The sequence below is a fragment of the Colius striatus genome, chromosome 5 (assembly GCF_028858725.1).
Source record: "Colius striatus isolate bColStr4 chromosome 5, bColStr4.1.hap1, whole genome shotgun sequence".
Lineage (NCBI taxonomy): Eukaryota > Metazoa > Chordata > Aves > Coliiformes > Coliidae > Colius > Colius striatus.
In genome coordinates this window covers 14468587-14491866 of record NC_084763.1, presented here as the reverse complement: position 1 = coordinate 14491866, position 23280 = coordinate 14468587, and the positions used below count along the sequence as shown (strand labels likewise).

General features: G+C 42.4%; 1 protein-coding gene across 1 annotated transcript; it reads right to left on the bottom strand.

Moving 5' to 3' along the window:
- Nucleotides 1-2661: 2661 nt before the first annotated feature.
- On the bottom strand, nt 2662-21344 carry ENTPD3 (ectonucleoside triphosphate diphosphohydrolase 3). The gene is made up of 10 exons (XM_061996892.1): nt 21267-21344; nt 21056-21176; nt 15809-15926; nt 13496-13646; nt 12583-12742; nt 10632-10862; nt 9939-10211; nt 9737-9847; nt 5898-6035; nt 2662-2895 (listed from the first exon to the last, which is right to left on the bottom strand). The coding sequence occupies exons 2-10, from the start codon at nt 21173-21175 to the stop codon at nt 2662-2664; spliced, it is 1536 nt and encodes a 511-aa protein (XP_061852876.1). The 5' UTR covers nt 21176; nt 21267-21344.
- Between the last annotated feature and the right edge of the window lie 1936 nt (nt 21345-23280).

Below are 23280 nucleotides of genomic sequence, written 5' to 3'. Positions count from 1 at the left end.
GGGGGAATGAGTAAAATATACATCATGACTTTTCATATCCCATTGCAGAACTGGACGCTTATCAAAGGGCCACTTGGCAACACAATGGGCAGTGCTCTAGCTGCAGCAGAACAAACACACCACGAGCTTGGGGACGAGGCAGGACTAGTACACATTCCAGGCAAAACTGGCATTATAATTCAGCTTCTTAGGTGATGCCACCTGATGGTGAAAAGTTGGTCTTAAAACAAAAGGAGCATTTACTTGTCTGTGCATGGCACTCAGGGCAGGACAGAGGCATGGAATGTGGTGAGTCACTTCCCACCATGCCTGCAGAAGGCTTTGCTGTAGCAATGCATGTCCTAGAGTGACACCACAGGGCGAGCTCTGCCGTGCATACAGGATGGACCTTTCCAACCTGGAGCAGAGCTGCAGAGCTGTCCCACGGGGCATGGGGCCCTGGAGAGCATCAGGGCACAGCAGCAGAGCTCTGGGTGTCAGCTCACCAGGCTGGCTTTGATGGACACGCATCGGGACACTGACACACCTGCAGATCACATTTGGCAGGATATGTTCACTTGCATAAACATCAGCCAAAGTATCTGCTCTGAGGAGCTTTGAGAGTAGCAAAGTGTAAACAAAACACACTGCAGAGTGCTGCTGCAACACAAGCCTGACCTGCATTCTTCAGGGTCTCCTGTCAGCGGTGGAATCAAACACCCTCCTGAGCTGCCTGAAGCACAGTGTTTATTGTTGGAACAGTTTTGCATTCGTAATAAAAGACGGCAAGTAAAAAATACACTTCAGCGATTTTAAGCGGTGCAGATGTTTCATGCAAGTGCCAAGGGAATGGGTTGTTAAAACCTTAATGAGCATTTAAGCCCATCAGGGATTTTTGACAGTCCACCCAGAATAACATCACGCCAATATTCTTTTCCTGTGCCTTGCAACAGTGATATATTAAAACATATATGACACCAGTTACTTTCAAACAACATGTTCTAGGGCAAGTCAGTAGAGGGTGATGGCTTTCAGATCCTTCCATTCTGCAGTGATTTGGAAAAAGTCCCTTTCCTTTTCTTCATTTGATATAACATTACTGCTCTCCAGTACCACTTAAGAGGAAAGAAGGGAAGTTAGCTAAAACCTTCATCTTTTTAATGACCTTTGCCTGTTTCACGGCAGATACTCAAATGTCAGTAGTGACAACCCTACTATGTGAGGGTTCCTTCTGTTCCACATAAGTAGAACTTGCGTTTCCTCATCTTAACCACAGAATCACAACATTTCAACAGTATCAGCAACATTAAGAGGAATTAACAGAAACAAGGTGCTAAGGGAAGAAGTAGCAGATGATGTAGCAGGAGGCTTTTCAAGCGTTATTTCAGAAGTCAGCTGAAGAAGATCAAAGCTATACAAAAGACAGGTAACAGGCACACTGACCATGAAAAACTTCTTGAGCAGTGGGTAAAATTGTAGCCTTATGATTTAAGGGAATAAGAGAGGTGGTGAAGAATGCCTGGGCTTTCAAGGAAGTCAGCTCTTTGGGGCATGAAGGCAGCAGCAGTTCTGGGAAAGCTCTGGAGTTCATGTGCTTCTCCACGGCATCTGCCAGGGAGATCCCAGTGCTGCTGAAGGAATGCAAGGGCAGGACAGTGCAAAGACTGATGGTGGCACTACTGCCATGACTGCAGCTCCAGCAGCGTGTTCCCAAACCCAGTACAGAAAGGGTGTTCTGCTGGCCTGCAGACTGGCTCCTCTTTTGGCCTTGAATGAAGGGCTTAGATGCTTCAGAAGGTCTCAGCCTAAGACTGTCTGGACAGTTGAAATATGTACGTGACAAGTCAGTACTGACTGTGACTGAGATCCACAACGTGTGAGGAATACAGGTCAGTGTTTCAGTGTGAGAACCTACAAAAATGATCTCTGTGAAAGTTAGAAAAAAGGACACTGAAAACTTTAGTGCCTTCTGAGGGTAACTATGAGACATTTAAATTTAGGTTTTGTTACTACAGCATGAAAGCATTTTGTTCCATCTTCAAGTCTCTTGTCCAGTAGCTGAGGCATTCTGAAATCTCCATGATACTGTAAGATATAACTCAGTTTTAAGGCAGGCTTGGAAGTCCTGAGAGGTGTTGGCATCTTACTACAACTTTATGTGGTGGGGATTGATCAGTTTGGAAGAGCAAGAAAAACAATTCTATCCCAGCTGTTGGCTTTCAGTTGCTGTCACTACCCAGGGCTGCTTCCAGGTTCAGAAATCAGACTGTGAGCTTTTAGTGTTAGCACTGCACATAAGAACAGCTACCATGTATTCCCACCCCACTGTAATCCTACAAACTTGTTTGATTTTATCTTAAACCATTGCCGCCATGATCAAATCCATCACCACCTGAGTTTAGCAGTCAGTGCGGAGTTAATGAACAAAAAATAATACACACCTGGCAGAAAAAGGTTACTAACCTCTTCTCAAGCAAAGTGATGTTTTCATTGGACTAGTTTTACATATATATATTTGCAAAAATATCTCAAAACCACTCCCATTCACCATATCACAGATTCCTTTGTTCCACTTCTCTGTTTAAGTTTCTGGTCCTGTCTTTATTTCACCCTTCATTTTTCAAAAATCAAGTCCTGCTTAATAGCACTGTAAAATTCTTGTTTTGTCTTCAGTAAGTTCATTCACTCTGGAATAAATACACACTCCACACGACTGATGTTCTTCCGAGTACGTGACACAACACACAAGTAAACAAGGAAGAGAAGACACAGCAAGGCCATGGCTGAGAGGAAGATGAGGAGTCCAGTGAACAGAGAAGGTTTCAGAGGTAATTGGATCAACTTGCCTTCTGCTGGTATCATGTTGGTGAGGCTTAACATGTAACCGAGTGACCACGCTATACTGCTGTTACCAACCTGGAATAAAGACACAAGAGTCCTATTCCTGTGGACTTTTCAAAAAGAAGAGATTCCAAAAGCTCAACTGCAGGTGCTGACAACTGTTAGCAAGGAGCAACTTAGTGGAGCATACAAAGAAGACACAGAACCATTTAAAATTAATCTTTTTTGGTAGTTCCAGAGGATGCTAATAAAATTGGTCACTGGGCTAAAGAAGTGAGACAGGGGTTTTTAGATGGATGGGTACAGGGATGCAGGTAGCCAGTTACAGGATGTTCTGTGCAAGAAACAAACTTTAAAAAAGCATTTAAAAAATCAGTACTACTCTGTTAGTTCCTAGAATTAGCTTCTCATCTTAACATGCTGTTTAGTTCAAGCAAACAAAAGACCCCACCAAAAGTCCCTACAACATGGACAAAGAGGAGGTCAGGATAAAGTCCCTAAAGCATAAACTGTTTGTCATCCTTTGTTTCATGGTTGGTTTTGTGCCTGCAAATCACCCAACACCAGAAAACAAATATACACATAAGCATAAAACTACTTTCAAACAGGTGAAACAAAAGCAAAAGGGGAGGCATTTGTATTTCCTCTATGGTCCTCCTGCTTTGCTGTCTTTCTCCACTTCTAATTTGAGCAACAGTTTATCTATTTCCCCACTGTCTTTTTAATTAAATTATCATCCTGCCACTTGATAAGCACAGGATCAAAGGAGGAAGAGAGTGTCCCTTTTCCTCCTTCCACTCATGGAGACTCCAATAATTGTTTGCCTATTTATATAAAACATATAAGTACCCATCACTGCCTCTTACAAATTAAACACTTTTTAAAAACCCCAAACCTACTAAACAGAGTGAAAAAATAAAGGAGGTAGGGGGCATTTCAAGAGAAATTGGTGGAACTCATTAAACAAGGGCTTGCCTACAGGGTCACCTACAAGACACAGACTCAGCTTACACTCTGGCGTAGGTTGCTTTCTTTTTCAAAGGGCCTGCACCACCTTCACATCACTCCCATAGTTCTAGGGTATACTACACAGTCGACAAAGATGAAGTTGCATTCTTCCAAGACCAACCAGCTCTCTCAAACTCACCGGGCTTTCTGTCTTTATTACAGGTCATCCTACTCAGCATCTACAGAGATGAGTCTGCCTGAATGGCTGCCCCTAACTAGGCTGCTTAAATTTGGGAAAGCAAATTTGGGAAAGCAAACCTCTTATACAAAAAGCATAATGATGAAGGTGAGGGATGAACTTTAAGAAATGACTTAATGTCTTTAGTGAACATTTTAAAGCAGTTGGCTGCTGGTTGTAGGAGACCATAAAGGCGTATAATAATTGGTCATTTTTGTAGTTATGTGTATCTTTAACTGACAAAAGGAAAGCTACAGCAACAGGAACATGACAGGTGAGCTCAGAGGTAAGGTGGATCAAAGCAGTTTTTCATTGCTGAGAGACAGGAAAACTCTCATTATGCAGTTTAGAACACTTGCAAATAAATCATCTAGCCTTAGATCCCTCCTACATCTTAGCATTGGGTTAACGTTCTTTTCATTGGTTGTGTTCACTAACTGAAAGGAAACATACTTCCAGCATAGACTAAAACCCCCACCTTCCACTCTTGGGGAAAATGCTGTTATTTCTGGGGTAGCTTATCTGATCAGTTACCATTAGATCTTATCATTTTAGTATGGGCAGATCTAACTAAGATAATTTAGTTTCTACTTTTGATATTTTATGGTTGCCCTAGTGCAAAATTTAGGTAGAAAATGTGTTAACTTAGAAGGCTTTTGGGTTTTTATTTTACCTAGCATTTTTGTAGTCTTGGCTAAACATAGAACAACATTGCTCAGTTTGGCTGCTATCTGCTAGGGACAACACAAGATATATTTAAATATTAAGGCAAATCCACCCCCACCAGGTCCAGATGAAGATCCCAAAGAAAGCTCTACACTGATCTCCTGCTAGAAAGGCTAAACTCTGAGCACTTCTCCAGAGCTGCTAATGGCTGACTACCAGAATACAAAATAAGGGAAGAAAATCTGACTCGGTTTCTTAGTGCACCAGTAACAGATATGATTGTTCAGAAGACATTGCTTATGGCTTCTCATTTGCAGCTTGCCAGCGTACTCTGCGTTTGAGAATACTCTCTGAAGATCTACAGCCTGTTCTTTTGCTGTTTTTGCATGCAAGTGCTGAAGTCCAAACCATATGGAGTTTAAGAGACAGTCTGGGACAAGGATGGAATTACAGAGCACTGTGAGGACCACACTTGTTGATGTAACAGCCAAGCTTAGATAGCGACCATGCCTTCTGATCTGGAAACAAAGATTTCCTAGCGGTAGCTTTAGAATGGATATATACAAGTTTGTTTCAAGTACTCTGTTTTTTAAGGGAAAAACTGATGTGAAGGAAGAAAGAAATACAGCTGTTACACAGAGGCTGTAAAGCCTTCTCTCTCTGCAAACTGAAAGCCAATAGCCCATCCATACACATTCCAGAGAACCAGATAATGTCAGAAATGGATGTGCCAGCTGACGATGAAAAGTGACCTAACTGCTTCATCACCACTCACTGACTACAGACCAGCTCTGCCCATTCCCCCAAGGCCCTGCTAGCAGCCAGAAAAGTGGAGTTCTCCTGTCCAGGTCAGCAGCATTAGCTCAAACTGTCCTTGACTGGCAAGGTGTTTCTGGCAGATCACTGCTTAGGGAAAGCTACTGCTTCAACAAACTGGGGCAAGGTTTAACATATAACCACTTGATCCTTTCTTAAAGGTTTTCGAAAGAACCTAAGCAGCATCTAAGAAGCATCTAAAAGAATCTAAGCTGCAACCCCTGGAATCAGGCTGAAAACGCTACTGAGGCTTGAAGAGTGGCTTTGTCTTATGCCAAACATTTGACCATCACTTACAAAAGCTGTTTATGACTGTTACATTTTTATAACTGTTACATTTTGTGTTTTCTGTCTCCTTCTAAACTTCTTTGGATTAACATGACAGTAAGAAGAAATTACTATTACTCACCTCCTTTTGAAAATGTATCTGTGGCCAAGTTTCTGCATCAAAGTTGTAACCATGTACAAACAAGTAATAAATGAAATTGGCCGAGAAACAGTAGGATCTAGCATATATTTCTTCAAATTTAGGTAGCATAAACTGGAGCTGGAAGAGAAAGGTTTTTTAAAAACATGTATGTTATGAAAAACAAATGTTTTTTAAAATATAACTAGGTAATACTTTCGACTCTAATTAGAATTTATTGGTATTTTTCAGAAACAACAAGTTGCAGACAACTAGATATAGAGACTTAGAAAAAGAGAGATGCCAACAGTGATTTTTGCTTATGTGGTAAAAAGCCAAAAATACCCCATAAAACTGCACATAAAAGACTGAGGATGTTATGGCTCATAAATTTTCCATGTCATCTTTACAACATGGTTAAAAACTGTGAAATGAAATTTGGAAGCCTAGTCCAAGTTTTAAGCATGCTAGAAATGTGCTGCCTGCGGGAGCCAAGATCCGTGATGTGGCTGAGAGAGTGCCACGGCTCATCAGGGATGTGGGCTACTATCCCCTGCTCCTGTTCCATGTAGGTATGAATGATGTAATGAGTCACAGTATCTCCAGAATCAAAAAGGATTTTAAAACCTTGAGGGAGCAAGTGAAGGGTAGGGGGGGCACAGGTTATTTTCTCTTCAATCCTGTCCACCAGAGGTAAAGAGGAAGTCAGCAATGCAAAAACTGGGCAAGTTAACTCCTGGCTAAGAGGTTGGTGCCAGTGGGAAGGTTTTGGATTTTAAGACAATGGATCCTTCTTTGGGGACTATAACTTGATAGGACAGGATGGAATCCATCTCTCCCATAAGGGCATTGCAATATTTGGGAACAGGCTAGCCAACACACTGGGTTGAGATATGGAAGGCTGACCACCCTGAGGGAGAGCCAAACTGGGGAGGATCCTCCTGCATCTGTCCAGGGAAACCTGTGTGTTTGAGTAAGCCCCGCGCTGCCTCTACACCAATGCCCGCAGCCCGGGGAATAAGCAGGAGGAGCTGGAGAGATGTGGGTGCAGATACAGGGCTACAACCTCACTGCAGTCACAGAGACGTGGTGGGACAGCTGCCATGACTGGAGCACAGCCATGGAGGGTTATGTATTGTTCAGGAAAGACAGACTAACAAGGCAAGGAGGTGGAGTTGCTCTCTATGTGAGGGAGCAATTAATGTGTACTGAACTGTGCCTGGGGGGGGATGAGGAGCGGGTAGAGTGATTATGGGTGAAAATTAAGGGGCAGAGTAATGTAGGTGATACTGTTGTGGGAGTTTGCTACAGGACACCTGATCAGGAAAAGGAAGTGGATGAGGCCTTTTGTGTACATTTGAGAGCTGCCTCATGATCACAGTCCCTGGTCCTCATGGGGGACTTCAACCTCATTGATATTTGCTGGCAAAGCCACACAGCCAAGCACATACAGTCCAGGAGGTTCCTACAGATTGTTGACAACAGCTTTGTATCGCATGTGATTGAGGAACCAACAAGGAGGGGTGTGCTGCTGGACGTGGTGCTGACAAATAAGGAGGGTCTGGTTGAGGATGTGAAGGTTGGAGGCAACCTCACCTGCAGTGACCATGAGATGGAGCTCAAGATCTTGTGTGGAAGAGGCAGGACACAAAGCAGGACCATGACCCTGGATTTCAAGTGAGCCAACTTTGGCCTCTTCAAAGACCTGCTTGGAGCAGTCTCATGGGATAGGATCCCAGGTGGCAGAAATGCACAAGAGAGCTGGTCAGTCTTCAAGTTCCACTTCCTCCAAGCCCAGGATCAGTGTGTCCCCACATGTAGGAAAGCAGAAAAAGGAAGCAGGAGGCCTCCATGGATGAGCAAGGATCTGCTGGGACAACTCAGGCAGAAAGCAGTCATCTATGAGAGGTGGAAACAGGGGCTAGCTTCTTGGGAAGAGTATAGGAACATTGCCAGAGCATCCAGGGGTGCAACTAGGAAGGCTAGAGCCCTTCTAGAATTAAATTTAGCCAGGAAAGTTAGGGAAAATAAGGAGGGGTTTTTCAGGTACCTTGGCAGCAAAAGGAAGATGAGGGGGAATGTGGGCCTGCTGCTGAACACAGAGGGTGTCCTAGTGACGGAGGATGCAGAGAAGGCCGAAGTACTGAATGTCTTCTTTGCTTGAGTCTTTATGGCCAAGGCCGGCCCTCAGGAAGCCCAGTCCGGCAAGGGTAGTAGGATAGCCTGGACAGCAAAGAACTTGCCCCGGCTGGAAGAGGAAGAGGTTAAAGACTTGTTGGCCAAGCTTAAGGCTCATTAGTCAATGGGTCCTGTTGGGATGCATCCTAGAGTGCTGAGGGAGCTGGCTGATGTGGTTGCTAAGCTGCTCTCCATCATTTTTGAACAATCATGGAGGACTGGTGAGGTGCCTGAGGACTGGAGAAAGGCCAATGTCACTGCAGGCTTCAAAAAGGACAAGAAAGAGAAAGGTAATAGAACAACTCATCCTGAATGTTATTACTAAACATATGAAAGAAAAGATGGTTATCAAGGGGAGTCAACATGGCTTCACCAAGGGGAAATCCTATTTGACCAACCTGATAGCCTTCTATGACAGTATAACTGGCTGGCTAGATAAGGGGAGAGCAGTGGATGTCATCTACCTTGACTTCAGCAAGGCTTTTGACACCATCTCGCATAACGTCCTCATCAGAAAGCTCAGGCAGTGTGGCTTGGATGAGTGGATGGCGAAGTGTATCGAGCACCAGCTGAATGACAATCTGGATGAGGGGACAGAGTGTACCCTCAGCAAGTTCCCTGATGACACCAAACTGGGAGGACTGGCTGATTCACTAGAAGGCTGTGCTGCCATTCAGCGGGATCTCGACCGGAAGACCTCATGAGGTTCAACAAGGACAAGTGCAGAGTCCTGCATCTGGGGAGGAACAACCCCACGCACCAGGACAGGCTGGGGGTTGAACTGCTGGAGAGCAGCTCTGCAGAGAGAGACCTGGGAGTGTTGGATGATAATAAACTAAATATGAGCCAGCAATGTGCCAGCAATGTGGCCAAGAAGGCCAATGACATCCTGGGATGCATCAAGAAGAGTGTGGCCAGCAGGTCCAGGGAGGTTCTGCTCCCCCTCTACTCTATCCTGGTGAGGCCTCATCTGGAGTCCTGTGTCCAGTTCTCGGCTCCCCAGCTCAAGAGGGACAGGGAAGTGCTGGAGAGAGTCCAGCACAGGGCCACCAAGATGATCAGGGGACTGGAACATCTTTCTTATGAGGAAAGGCTGCGGGAACTGGGGCTGTTTAGTCTATAAAAGAGAAGACTGAAGGGAGATCTTAGTAACACTTACAAATATCTAAATGGTGGGTGTCAGGAGATTGGGACATCCCTTTTTTCTATAGTAGCTAGTAACAGGACAAGGGGTAATGGGATGAAGCTGGAACACAAAAAGTTCCATTTAAAAGAAAAAACTATTTCCCTGTTGAGGTGAGGGAGCCCTGGCACAGGCTGCCCAGAGGGGTTGTGGAGGCTCCTTCCTTGGAGGTCTTCAAGAACCACCTGGATGCATTCCTATGTGACCTGATGTAGGTGGACCTGCTTCTGCAGGGGGTTGGACTAGATGGACTAGATCTCTAAATGTCCCTTCCAATCCTACCATTCATATTCTATGAAATACTACATAGTTTGAAGCGCAGTGGGAAAACAGATGTTGAGGTTGATACAGACCTTCTGGAAAGTCCTGAATATTTGTCCAGTCCATATTCTTTTCATATTTCCCTTTTACACTTTAAAAAAACAATCAGCAAACCCCAAAAACCCAAAAAAAGCCAAACCCAAAAAAACAGCCTCCTTACCTGTGCCCAGCTCTGTGAACAGAAAAACCACATACTGGAATTGAAGTCAGCTAGGGAAAAGTGCCCAGATAAATTCAAAGCATTAATTGTATAGTAAAATCCTGAGAAAGCCTATAGAAAAGGAGTAAATGACAGGCCTGTTACTTTCAGAACTATAGAAATCAAGAGCAAGCAAGCTGAGAAAGAAATCCTGCAAACCTACCACAAAATTCTTTTTAACTTTTGGCTGATATATTCCATTAAAAGGACAGTCTTCTCTGGTTTTGCAAGCAGTGAAGTTAAACAATAAAGAAACCATCTCTTGGCACAGACGTGGGTCTCCTGTTCCATGGAAGTTCACAAGCTGTTTTGGGTGGTAATTAGCTGGTCTCAGGGACTGTGTACAAAGGCTGCCAGAGAAGTACTTCATTGTTAATGCAGTATTATAATTTTGAGGGTAACATGGATTATCCACGTTGGAACTGGTATTTGATTTCTGAAAAGGAAAAAACAATAATAAGAAAAAAAAATCCTCAAACAATAAGGTTTACTCAACAGTAAAAATAACCTGATTTGATCTTAACTACAAGAACCTTTTTACACCACATACACATGTATTTTTGTTGTGTCATGACTGATCAGTACAGCATTGCTGATCATTGTAATTCATAGACATGTCATTCTCTAAAAAATCATTGGCAAGATCAGGAAATCACTAGTTAGATCTGTTTGTCAAATGGTACAAAACTCTCCTCTAATACGAAGATCTTTGTATAAAACCTGTGTTTGTCCACAATTAAGCACAATAAAGCTCTTTTTGGGGTCTCAAAACTTCAATAAATGGAAGCAAATACAACCTGTTCAGACAGTTACTGAACACCCGCAAGAGCAATATAGCAAAGGTTGTTAAACAGACCTGGAGCAGCAATGCTAAAAGCTTTTTCTCAGCTTCATCTCTCCCATAGCACTGGAAGCTGTGAGTGTAGACATTGTAGTTGTAACCATACAACTTCACTTGCACGATGCTATTCAAGTTCTCCTGAGAGTCCTCTGGGACAAATGAAATTTGAGTGGAAGCTCCTCCAAGATCCAGTGCACCCATAGTCTCTTTTCTGTAAGGATGGACCCATGTTCTCCAAAGGTTTCTCTACATATAAAAATAAAAACAAGGCGAATTAGAAATATCATCTGTTTGTTCTCCCTTCAAGCTTTTCTACTCTTCACTTTTTGAGATTTCCCCCTTCTTTGTCCTGTACCTTTGTACCTTTTCCAAAAGGAAAATGTGCAGATGGTTTTTTTTACCTAAGAGGCATGTACTTTCACAGAGCAAAATGATCTTGAGAGATGGAAAAAGGTATGCAGCACAGCTTTCAACTCAGAGGACAGCACCATGATGAAAGCACAGGATTAGCCAGGTCAGTATCTGTACTAGAATGCAGGAAACTGAGGTTCAGATTCCCATGAGATCTTGAACAAATCTGGATGGAAATAGTATGAAGATTGCTTGCTTCCAGACAAAAGAAATAAAATATTAAGAGATCACATAGAATAAGAGTGAAAATAGAGTGAAAAAACACAGGAAAGTCAAAAGAAAGCTCCATCAAAGTCAGAAGACCAAGGACCCCTAATCTGCACGTTTCCTTCCCTGAAACTGCAGTGGCAAGAAATCTGATCCTTCAGCTGGCATTTTTCCCTATTACCCAAAACATCCCCAAATTTTGTATGTTATCTACACAGTCACAATGCAGAATATAGATTTTGTATGATTATCCATCTCAATATTTACTGTAGCATTTATCTACTGAGCATGATGATTTGCATGTATACACAAGAAGGGAGAAGAAGCTTCATGGGTTAGTAAATATGCTCACAAGAAAATTCTACACTGAAAGATTCCCATTAACAGTTCCTGGCAGAATTTAACTCTTGTCTTTGCGAAGTCAACAACACAATTGCCATGAGCTATCACTCAGATCACCAGCAAGTAATTCCTGCTTTTTAATTGCAGGGATCTAACAGGAACTATTCAACCAGGACAGCTAATAATACTCAGGGGTTTGTGTGAAAGTTTTTTTCAAGCTAGTGGGACTATGTGGAAGAAGTGCAGTTAATGCCAAGGGCAGCACACTGCTGTCACAAATGCAGATGACCAGTTGAACATTTTGGTACAGCTTTACTGGGAACAAAATGATGATGAATACTTATATATAAAAAAGGATCTTCCAACACATTTGTCTCCCTCTCTGTTATGAGGCTCCTCTGACCCTATTCCAAGTTCAAGGACAGCATAAATATCTTTATATTGGAGTTGGTATCACAGTTCCTGCTCATAGCCTGCAGCTTTTCAACAGTATTGGAATGAACTGTGCATGAGTGATTTCTGCCTCAGCTGGGGCACATTTGGCCCCATCAGCTTAACCACCTTTACTGCTTCGAACAGTAATTGCAAACAGTCTTGTTTGCTTCAGACAAGTGAGCCAACACTGCCAAACAATTTGGAGACCCCTAAATTGTGCAGATCCTTCACCAGCAGAGCTGCTGGGTCACAGAAGAGCAAGACAACACCTTTCACACTTAACATACCAATGTATTTAAGAGCAACACGAGGTCTGTCTCTATGTAAAGCATCTGATGTCATTTTGGGAAGAGCTCTGTTTTGTGGCTCAACCTTTACTGTATCACATTCCTGTAACATCATGTTCTTTGATATTTGTTTTCTTCTATTACTACCACAAAAAGACCCTGCCACATATTTCAGTGCAAAACAAAAGTTACAGGTATGGTGTTTAACAGGCACATCCTCTCAAACTTCTCATTTATAAGAGAGAAACAGTGAAAAGGAAAGCATGCAGATTTTTTACACACACCTCTAAAAAATTGCCCATTAAATAGTTGGCTGTTATCCATCCATACACCCCTTCCTCTGGCCCAGTTATGATTTGAGCATGCCTAAATTCAAAAGGTTGCGCTCTGAAGTAGTTTTGAATGCTTGCAAGGACTTCATTGGCTGCCGTTTCATTTTGCAACCTAAGCAGTTCACAAAACATGAGAGACTGAGCATCTGGAAAGGCAATTTCATGTTTATTGTTCACTGACTGGCAATTCAAGAAAACCCCTACAATCACCTAATAAAAATAGACATTGTTTCCTTAAAGGAAAGCTTATGACAGGGAACTGCCCAGCATAGTTTCAGCAAGCCACGCCCCCACTATGTACAAACTTCATCCTTTATCATACAAGTTCATGGGTGTTTTGCTTCTTATATATACTTCCCTTTTCAGGAAGCTGAGTGCTTATATGATAGCTACTGGTTAAAACAGTCCTGGAGCCTGTGTTCCCACTGTTTAGCCACAGAACAAACGGAAAAAGAAAGTTTGTGCCATGGCTAAAGCCACAGACAAACCCCAAAAGCCTCATTTAACCATATTCACACTCAGAAAACACCACTGTGTCTAGCTTTACTCTGCCTTTGCTGCCCACAGATAGACATGATCTGTTTATGTAACACTAAATTTTAAGATAGACATAGAAGAGAAATTAAACTCTTGTCTTCTCCAGAATAAAGCAAGCATTTCTTTTCAATATGGCATAACAGAGCGTTTTTATACACCCTTCTTTCCCTATCAAAAATGTTAATTAAATTAAATTGGCTGGGCTCCATTTCCTTTAGAAATGGACAATTTCCAATGGATAACAATGCATCCAATACAGTTTTCATATTCTGTTTTCACAGAGCGCTATACTAGTACACATACAGAGGAGTTCAAGTTTCTGCCATACCTCAGGAGTCTCATGCCAGCTGTAGCCCCCAGATAAACAGAAGTATTTTTATGCAGATGGACTGGTATTCTCTCCTTGACTTTATTCAGACAGTCATCAAAGGATTTGCCAAGAGCTCCAGGGTTACTCTCATAGCTGGATATACCAGGGCCTAAAAAAGAACACAAAGATTGATTTCATTCTGCTTTGCCAGCTACAAATTAGCCCAATTAGCAAACAGATGTTGAGAGAAAGAGATTTCCCCATTTCTTTCTGTAATTGCAAATAAGGATAGAGTGACTGAAAACTATGAGTGCTTAAGGAACATGTCTCAGGTGTATGAGACAGAAAAGATAGTATTTCTGTGTATATACATATGCTTTTATAGTACCACACCTATATAATCATACAACAACACAATGACAGCAGTGCTATATTCACGAGGAGAACAGGTTTACTCACAGCAGATGCTATAGAAAACTACATGTCTAATGGATGCAAAACTTCTCTGCTATAGAAAAGTCCTCTTTCCACAACCTAAGATTTCCTGATCTGGTTTGCCACAACTGTTGCAGACACCTTGGTGCTTCTACAGCTCACTGCTCTCAACTAAAAATAAAATAAATAACCTTCTGCAAGGACTTGCTGGTGAAATTTGAAGATGCACACTAATGGCTTTTGAAGTCATAGAGGTCTATGCCTAGGCTGGTGCATGAACCATTGAGATTTCACCACTTTCCAAATTTCCAAAGCTTTCAAGTAACAGGAATGAGAGTTACACCATGTTACTCTTAGTTATCATGGACCTCTATTGCTACATCTCTGACTGCCCAGAGAGGTTGTGGAGTCTCCTTCCTTGGAGGTCTTCAAGACCCGCCTGGACATGTTCCTATGTGACCTGATCTATGTGAACCTGCTTCTGCAGGGAGGTTGGACTAGATGATCTCTAAAGGTCCCTTCCAACCCTACCATTCTATGATTCTATGATCTATTTCCAGATTCAAAGAGGGATGCAGGATTTTACATGATAAGGACTGAGAGAAAAGGAAAGGGTAAAGTTTTCTTTGAAGGCCACAGTTATTATTAGAAATCAACAAAATCTGCACTGAGACTTCCTGAATTACCTCACCTTCTATTGTTACTCAACTTGCAAATCCAAAGCAGTACTGCTGAAGTCAGTATCTTAGAGGGTAATCAAGAGCTCACTTAACTTGGTGAAGCAGAATTCATGAAGTTTGGCTTCCTGCAGAAATCCCTTATGGACCAGCTACTGTTTAATAATGTGGATTTCTCTCCTTTGTCTGGCCACCTGTCTTCACAAAATGTGTGTTATCTTTGAAAGTTTAGTCAAATGTCACTGAAGTTGCCTAAGAGATTCCAAAGCTGTTAGGAGGGAATCCACAACAGGCTATTAGAATAGACAGTTAAACATACCAGTGTGTGGGGGAAAGTCAGTCTAGTCTAGCATCTTCTCTCCCAGAGGAATCAATGCTAAAAAAAGGTAGGTAGCCTTAGACAAAAAAGGCAGGCAGCCAGTGCTACTTGTTGTAGGACACCTTCTAGCAGTGCACAACACAACAGGTCTTCCTGAGCCAAAGGCCAGACCTGCATATTTGATATAACTATGACATCCTGTCAGAAACAGTCCTGCAATTTAGCTATTTTACTTGATGATGTTATTAGTCGCTTCCTAGTTCTGTGGTATGGAGAAGCTCTTCCTGTTCACCTTCTGCCTTTTGTAATTTCCCCTTGGTTCCAAGTAATTACAGGACAATTCCAGATGAACTGTAGAATATTTGTTTCTCTAGGAAACCCAACTCAAACAGCAGAGGTTTTTTTGTAGACATCACTAAGACTTCTGGAAAATAAAAAGTAATTTGTCAAAATCCTATAGCCTAGCTAACACTCGTTTTGCCTATATCAAACTTAATGTCTAACATCTAAAAAGGGCTAAATCCCCACTCTTCTCAAATACTTTTTTATTCCAAGCTACTTAAAAATATATTTTACACCTCCCTTTTAAAAGAAATTATTTCAAGGCATTAAGGACTAAACATTTACAGGGCCCAACTCTCCACAGATTGAATTCTGTCTGCACTAATCACATACTGCAACGGAGTAAATCAAGTTTAGCTACAATTTCCTCTCTGTCGCAGATCAGAGCACCATGCTGTATCAGTAGGAGAAGGACTGATGCTGACAGATACAGATATAATCTTAATAGTTCTTGCTTCCCAGCAATGAAAAGAAAACAGTGTAAAAAAACAGTATATGCTTCCACATAGCTTCTTCTTGGAGGCTAGAAAGAAATAAGGAGCTTCCCTTTGGGCTCACCTTTCACATTGCACTTGAAGGTTTGGCTTACTACTCCCGTGTTATTTTCTTTTTCTGCTGGCCACTCATAGACATAGACTGTGGTCCGAGAGGATCCAGCATCAAGGACTATTCCATACTGGGGAGAAAAAAAATATATTACATCAAGAAACAAGCAGTGACAGCTTGAAGGCCCATATGCAGCTGTACTTCTTTGCACCATTGTCTTGGTTTAGGCCCAGCAGGGAACAAAAGACCACGATTAGCCTCAAGTACTTGGATTGCCAAGGATTGCCAAAGGGCAGGGAGAGCTTAATTGCTGCTTAAGCTTAATTGCTGCCATGGCCCTCCATGGGTTGCAGGGGTACTGCCTGCATTCTCGCCACAGCTTGCCGGAGGTCTCTTGTCTAGTGCTTTTTCTCCCTTCCTCCTTCTCTGACTGTAGGGTCTGCACGGTCGCCTCCATCTTGTATCACTCATACACCTCCTGCCAGCACTTCAAATTCCCGTCCCTAAATAGTGATGGCAGAGGCGCCAGATTGGCCCAGCCGGGCTGGAGGTGGGTGTGAACCCAGGAGCCGGGGGAGAGTCCAAAAACTCTTTACCGGGTCTTCACTGCAACCCGCTCCCCCTGTTACCAAGCAAAAGCTGCTCCTTGCTAAACCATGCCAACCATCCAACATTTTAGAAAATGTATGCACAGTATATTTACCAGAGAGATTAATTGTAGGGTTAGGCGCTTAGGCATGAAGCCAACAGCCAAGCACAGAATGAATCTGGCTGCAAAACAAAGAGCATACTACAGATCTTCAACAATGAGTTCTGTGGGGATGGAAAATGCTCATCTCCTTTCAGTATCGGGTTCAAAATCCACACTGATATGTAGATAACACTGTGTTAGGTCCTGATTTTACAACAAGTTCATTTTATGCTCCCTGGACACTGAAGGTTTAATACCTAAGCACAGGCATTAGATTCAGGGATGCACAAGGGATGCGTAAAGCTACAAGTAAAGAGGTAAAGTACATAATAGTCCACAGTGAGAAGGATATACCAAGTCAGGTTCTTTTCTGATTGTCCCATAAATCTCTCCCTTTGAGTGGTTTAGGCAGTCCATCCAAGAGTCTGACACTGAAAACTGGCTGTGCCAGAGTGTGAGACAACAAAGTAGGGAGGAGCATCAGTATTACCTCATGTTTATTTATGAAATAAATGAGAAATATTTAAGTAGCTTGTCCCAGGTCACTTGGACTCTCTGTGGAATCAAAGCACAGGTTTCTCCATCCCATTCCACTACTCACTATACCAGTCTTTCCTCTTTTCCCATCTTTTATGGAAGCAGAAAACTATAGCAACTGAGAAGGCAAACTGTATAAAGGGAAGAAAAATGCAATTCTGCTTATTGTCTTTATTGTCCCTGAAAGTACATTTAGCTGCCTGCCCTCTTCCAAAGTCATCTAATTGGTAGGAATCACAGAGTGTAAGGTTCAGTTCTCTGACAACTTTTGTCTTTTTTTTAAAAGACAGATGTCCAGGAGCCTGTTGACACCAAAAAAGGAAAGCCTTCATCTGGCTGGAAAGCAGTAAAGGCTCCTGCAGCAGCCTGATAAATTTTGTTCTGCTGCCTCCCTGAGGAGCCTTGGCTCTGGCTGAGAAAGATCATTGCTTCAGGTGGCAAACCATTCAGCTTCCACAACTCATTAGTTCACAGCTTCCACTGTAATCCTACAAGATCCTGGCCCCCAAAGACCTACCAGCAGTACCAGTCTAGTTTGATTCCTAGAAGATTGTTAGATAATGAAAACTTCATTTTTATATATCCAGATGATATTTACTTTGATCAACTAAAAGGTGAAAGGCTTCACAGATACTATCAAATCACTATGCCATCAGGTTCTATTCAAGTAACTACTTTAGCAAAGATACTTTGAGTGTATTCCTCCTCCTTGAGAGATGATCCCTCTGGAGACACATAATACAGTAGTGGTCAATAAAGGCTATTAATTAGATCTAGTCTTGGTCAGCTCCAAGTACCAACCATCAGCTTTTAAATTAGCTACGTTTAGAGCTATCACGCCCAAGTAGATCTGGAAGACAATGGAAGTATTTTTACCTCAGCTAAATGTGGAGATTTTTTACTTACTTCCATCCACCCCTGCATTTCCCTGTCTTCTTCCTGAAAGTAACAGGTTTCCATCTCACACTTATCTGAACCTACATGGGAGTGTCAATTTTCTTCCTCCTCCTCCTTCTATTTTCCCTGTATAGCCTCTAGTTTTCTTTAAAATAAATGCTCATTTCTGAATAAGACTCTTGGGCTCAATTCAGAGTGACTCCTGGAGCTCCTCAGAACTTGGGTGAGTTCATTCTGCGTGAACTGCCCCATGCAGCCTCTTGAAGTTGTGATCAGTGAGATGTGTGCCAGATGTTAAGATTAACCTTTAATTCAAAAATCAGAAATGACAGAGGATGTGGTGTTTTAAGAAGGTGGGAGAATTCTGCATGCCTTGTATAAGCCTGCTGCCAAGAAATACACAGTACAGTGCTTCATTAAGGACTCGTTCTGAATGTGAAACTGAATTAATTACAAACACAAGTGATGCGTAGGCTGCCTTGTAGACAGTGGCTTCAGCCTACATGTTAGTCCAGTCTTGCCTTGCATGAAAATTGGCAGCATGTAAGGCTGCTGCAAGCAGAGATTTGGGACACAAGAGAGCAAGACTGAGGCACCATTCCCCCATGCAAGAACCCAGCATACACACATTTCCACACCACACAAACCCATAAAACTGGTATAAGAATACAGTTTTATCCTATTGTCTGACTCATATATAACTCACAAATGATTCAGATAAAGCCAAAGGTGTTTATAATCCTTTGAAGTGTAATTAGCCAATAGGTTATCACTATTGGTATGTGAACTATCCAGTATGCAGAAGATAAGGTAGAAAGGATTTCAAAGGAGGATTTATCAAGATGTGTATCTTTGTAGCTATCATGGGAAAAAAAACAGAGAACTCAAAATACCAGACTGCAGAGCTTCTGTGGAAGGCTAATTCTACATCTTTGTCCTCAGTTGTGTACATTTCTCATTGAAGAATCTGCACACGTACTCCAGCAGCAGAAGGCAATGCCTGAATTACAGAGTATTTCAGTTTGTCTTTTATAGTTTGCAGTCCAGGTGATTCCCGCAACGTGCTGATGACAATAAATTCCTTCTCCCAGTGACAGAGAAGCCAACAAGGAGAGGTGCTATGCTGAACCTTGTTCTCACCAACAAGGAGGGGCTGGTGGGGAATGTGAAGCTCAAGGGTAGCTCTGGCTGTGCTGACCATAAAAATCACAGAACCACAGAATCTCAAGGGCTGGAAGGGATCTCAAAAGACAATCCAGTCCAACTCCCCTGCCAGAGCAGGGCCACCTAGAGTAGGTCACACAGAAACTCATCCAGGTGGGTTCTGAATGTCTCCAGAGAAGAAGACTCCACAACCCATCTGGGCAGCCCCTTCCAGTGCCCAGTCACCTTCACAGTGAAGAAGTTTTTCCTTGTATTTCTTTGGAACCTCTTATGTTCCAGCTTGTACCCATTGCCCTTTGTCTTATTGTTGGACATCATTGAGAGCAGCCTGGCTCCATCCTCCTGACACCTGCCCTTTATGTATTTGTAAACATTAATGAGGTCACCCCTCAGTCTCCTCTTCCCCAAGCTAAAGAAATGGTGGAATGCAAGATTCTTAGAAAAGTGAGGACGGCACACAGGATTTGATGGATGGACTAGTCAGTGGAAAAGGAATTGGCTGGATGGTCCCACTCATAGTTGTGGCCAATGGCTTGATGTCCAAATGGAGACTAGCAACAAGTGGGGTTTCTCAGGGGTCTGGATCAGGAATGATGCATCTTTATTGGTGACATGAACAGTGGGAGCGAGTGCACTCTCAGCAAGTACACTGATGATGCCAAGCTGTGTGGTGCACTTGACACACTGGAAGGAAGGGATGCCATTCAGAGAGATCCTAAAAGACTTGAGAAGTGGGCCTATGTGAACATCATGAAGTTCAACAAGGGCAAGAGCAAGGTCCTGCACATGGATCAGGGCAAATCCAAACAGAAATACAGGCTGAGTGATGAGTGCACTGAGAGAAGCCCTGTGGAGAAGGACCTGGGGTTATTGGTTGACAAGAAGCAAAACATGACCTGACAATGTGTGGTTGCAGCCCAGAAAGTCAACTGTACCCTGGGCTATATCACAAGATGCATGATCAGCAGATGGAGGGAAGTGATACTTCTCCTCTATTCCGCTCTTGTGAGACCCCCACCTACAGGACTGTGTCCTGCGCTGGGGCCCCCCAAATAAGAGCACGGACCTGTTGAAGTGAGTCCAGAGGAGGGCCATGAAGATGATCAGAGGGCTGGAGCACCTCTCCTATGAAGACAGGCTGAGAGAGAGAGTTGGGGTTTTTCAGCCTGGAGAAGAGAAGGCTCTGGTGAGACCTTATAGTAGCCTTCCAGTACCTAAAGGGACCTACAAGAAAGCTGGAGAGGGACTTTTTACAAGGGCATGTAGTGATAGGAAAAAGGATAATGAAAGATGTAGATTAGACTTAAGGAAGTTTTTTCACGTGAGGGTGGTGAAGCACTGGAACAGGGTGCCCAGAGAGCACCATCCCTGCAAGTGCTCAAGCACAAGTTGAATGGGGCTTCAAGTAATTTGGTCTAGCGGAAGGCGTCCCTGCCCATGGCAGGTTGGAACTAGACGATCTTTAAGGTCCTTTACAACCCAAACCATTCTGTGATTCTGTTAATATCCATCAAGTCCCAACACATCGTAAATCATAAAGTGCTCACTTACAGCCCAAATGCTTTTGATACGCTGGAGCAGTTTGCAAAGATTTCAGCATAAACTCCCTAGTTGTGCTTTGGGGGCAGAATTTAAACTCCAGCTGTTTCCCACTTGAAAATTATTTTAAAATTACTTCCAATCTCTGACAAAAATAAAAAAGCAGTGGCATATTCTCCTCATTTGGCCTTTTAGTCTCAGAAAAGACATCACAGACAGGGAATCAAGGAAGTATTTTCCTGCTTTGCCACTGACTCTGTGATCTTGACCAACTATGTCTCAGCTTCAGTTTTCCCTTGATGAAGATGTGATTAAACATTAATTTATGGCTGCAGGCTCATTTGAATCACCCCATTAAAATTACTTCAGAAAGGAACATTATTAAATATCAGTTCAAAACATCATTCTTCATTAGATATTCTAACACTTACCTTAAGCCCTGGGGAGAGAATTTGTTGCCGATTTATCTGAATCACTGCAATAGTAATGACGAGAACTATGCTTAGAAGAAGGAACACTTGGGCAACAACACTTGGGGTCTTGGTGAGCATCCTGAAACAATAGAAAGGGAAACACTTAAGGAATGTAAATTCTATGATTCTGCTCATTTCCCACAGAGTCTACATGTAGATGCATGCTCACCATCTCTCATTGCCTCAGGAAATGAAAGTGATAGGCAGGCTGGGGCTAGTGCATGCTCAGCTATCCCTTGTACACCTGCAACATAAGACACAACCACAGCTACATAGACACAAAGTTGGTGGCTGCTGAGTACAGTTGGGTGTTTCTGCCAGAGATGCAAGGTAGGTGTCTGTTGCTGAAGCAGCCTGTATCTAAGAAGAATCTCAAAGTATGTTCTCTAACATACTTCTAACTGATCTTCCAACTGATGACGTGTTCATGAAATATGTTTGTGTGCATATGTGTGTGCATATGAATGTAGAGCCTATCATTACCACTCTGCACCACACATAAAATATAAAACGGACAGTTTAACTCACAGATCCTGTGTTGAAAAGTTACCAGATCTAACATGTAGTTATATTAGATAAATTCAAAGGTGACATGAAACATGCACACTGCTATGGCTGTTTACATGCTCATATCTTCTAGAAAGGCTTTCTAAAATTCAAATGTGGTTTAGTTTTTTTGTAATTTCTGTTCATCCTTTATTTTTGCATGTCTCTGGCCAGACAGCTCTTCAATCCAAACAGCCTTTTAGTACCTCTGAATACTGACAATCCCCATATCAAAAATCCTTATGCTTCACAGGAGTTGTGGAGGAGAGAGGTGGATGGTGGGAGACAGAAAGCTTAGAAGTGTCAAAGGAACACAAGAACTTTCCTGCCTTTCTCATTTTCAGAATCCAGTTATTTTGGCATAGAAGTATCAAATTAGCCCGGCACGATCTATCCTGACTCCCATCTCCTACTTCTTCCATTCTGACAGTGCAGTTTACCAGGGGCTGTTCAGGGTTGCCCTGCTATTTCAGCTTTTGCCAGTGCCAACCTTCCAATGTCAACCTGTGCTGAGGATAGGACATAAATGGCGGTCCACAATCCATGGCCACAGCACAGTCCGCCTTGTTGTACTTGCAACACTTGGTTTTCTCCTTAGCTCCAATCAGAGCCAAAGAGCTGAGGGAGAAAGAACTAGCTTCACTGTGGGCCTTGCCCACTGCTGCTGCTTCTCGGTCTTCTTATTTCTGTTGTGAAGTCTAACTCAGATTGGCTTTTGGGAACTCTTCATTTCAGACTGACACGTCTCACTTTCAGAATGTTATTTTTTACGCTCATTAATCCGCTTTTCTAAATCCATATGGGCTCCCTGTTTACTGCCAATCTACTCTTTCAATACTTCCTTTTCTTGGCTTGGTAATAGCTTTATTATCTTAATTATCAGCCAGTTTTAAGATAAAATTACCAGCCACATTGATGACTTATTTACTGCTGTCCATTGCTTTGTTATCCTGAGGCATTCAAACATCATGTACACAATGCATAAATGATAGAATGAAATCTTGGTTTTACTATTAGAAAATAAGCCTAAGATGAATTTGCACCACTACCAGCGGATGGTGTCAGAGCATACTAATTAGAAGCATTTATATGGATCAATTCATTTTTAAAAGAAAGAGCAGATTTTAACTATACATTTATGAACAACCATCTGGGTAAAATACTTGTCTTTATGGGGAGAAAAGCTCTTTAGCTTTCAACTGTATATGGAGTTATCTATAATTGTAAAGTAAACCATCTGCTTGCAAGCCAATATATACGAGTGACTCTTGGATCAAAGCATTGATGTTCAGCACTGGAAAAAAGAAGTCATCAAATTAAAAAACAACCACTTAAGGCAAATGACTCTTTGAAAATCTAAAGCATTATTAAACAGCAAAGCAATAACCACTATTACACTATTAACACTTAAGACTACACATGATGATTGCTCTAGTGTTTTCTGCTGCATCTGTTTGCAAAGGGGAAACTGAAATCTTGGTTTGTTGAATTTCTCATGTGCTTCCCTGGTACTGGGATTTGTCTTCATCAGAGATGATTTCTCTTTTCAAAAATCTTTTGTGACAGGGAGCATATTAGGTAAGGACTCATCTCTTAAGACATTCCTCATACAATCCTGGCCCACTGGCAATGATAAC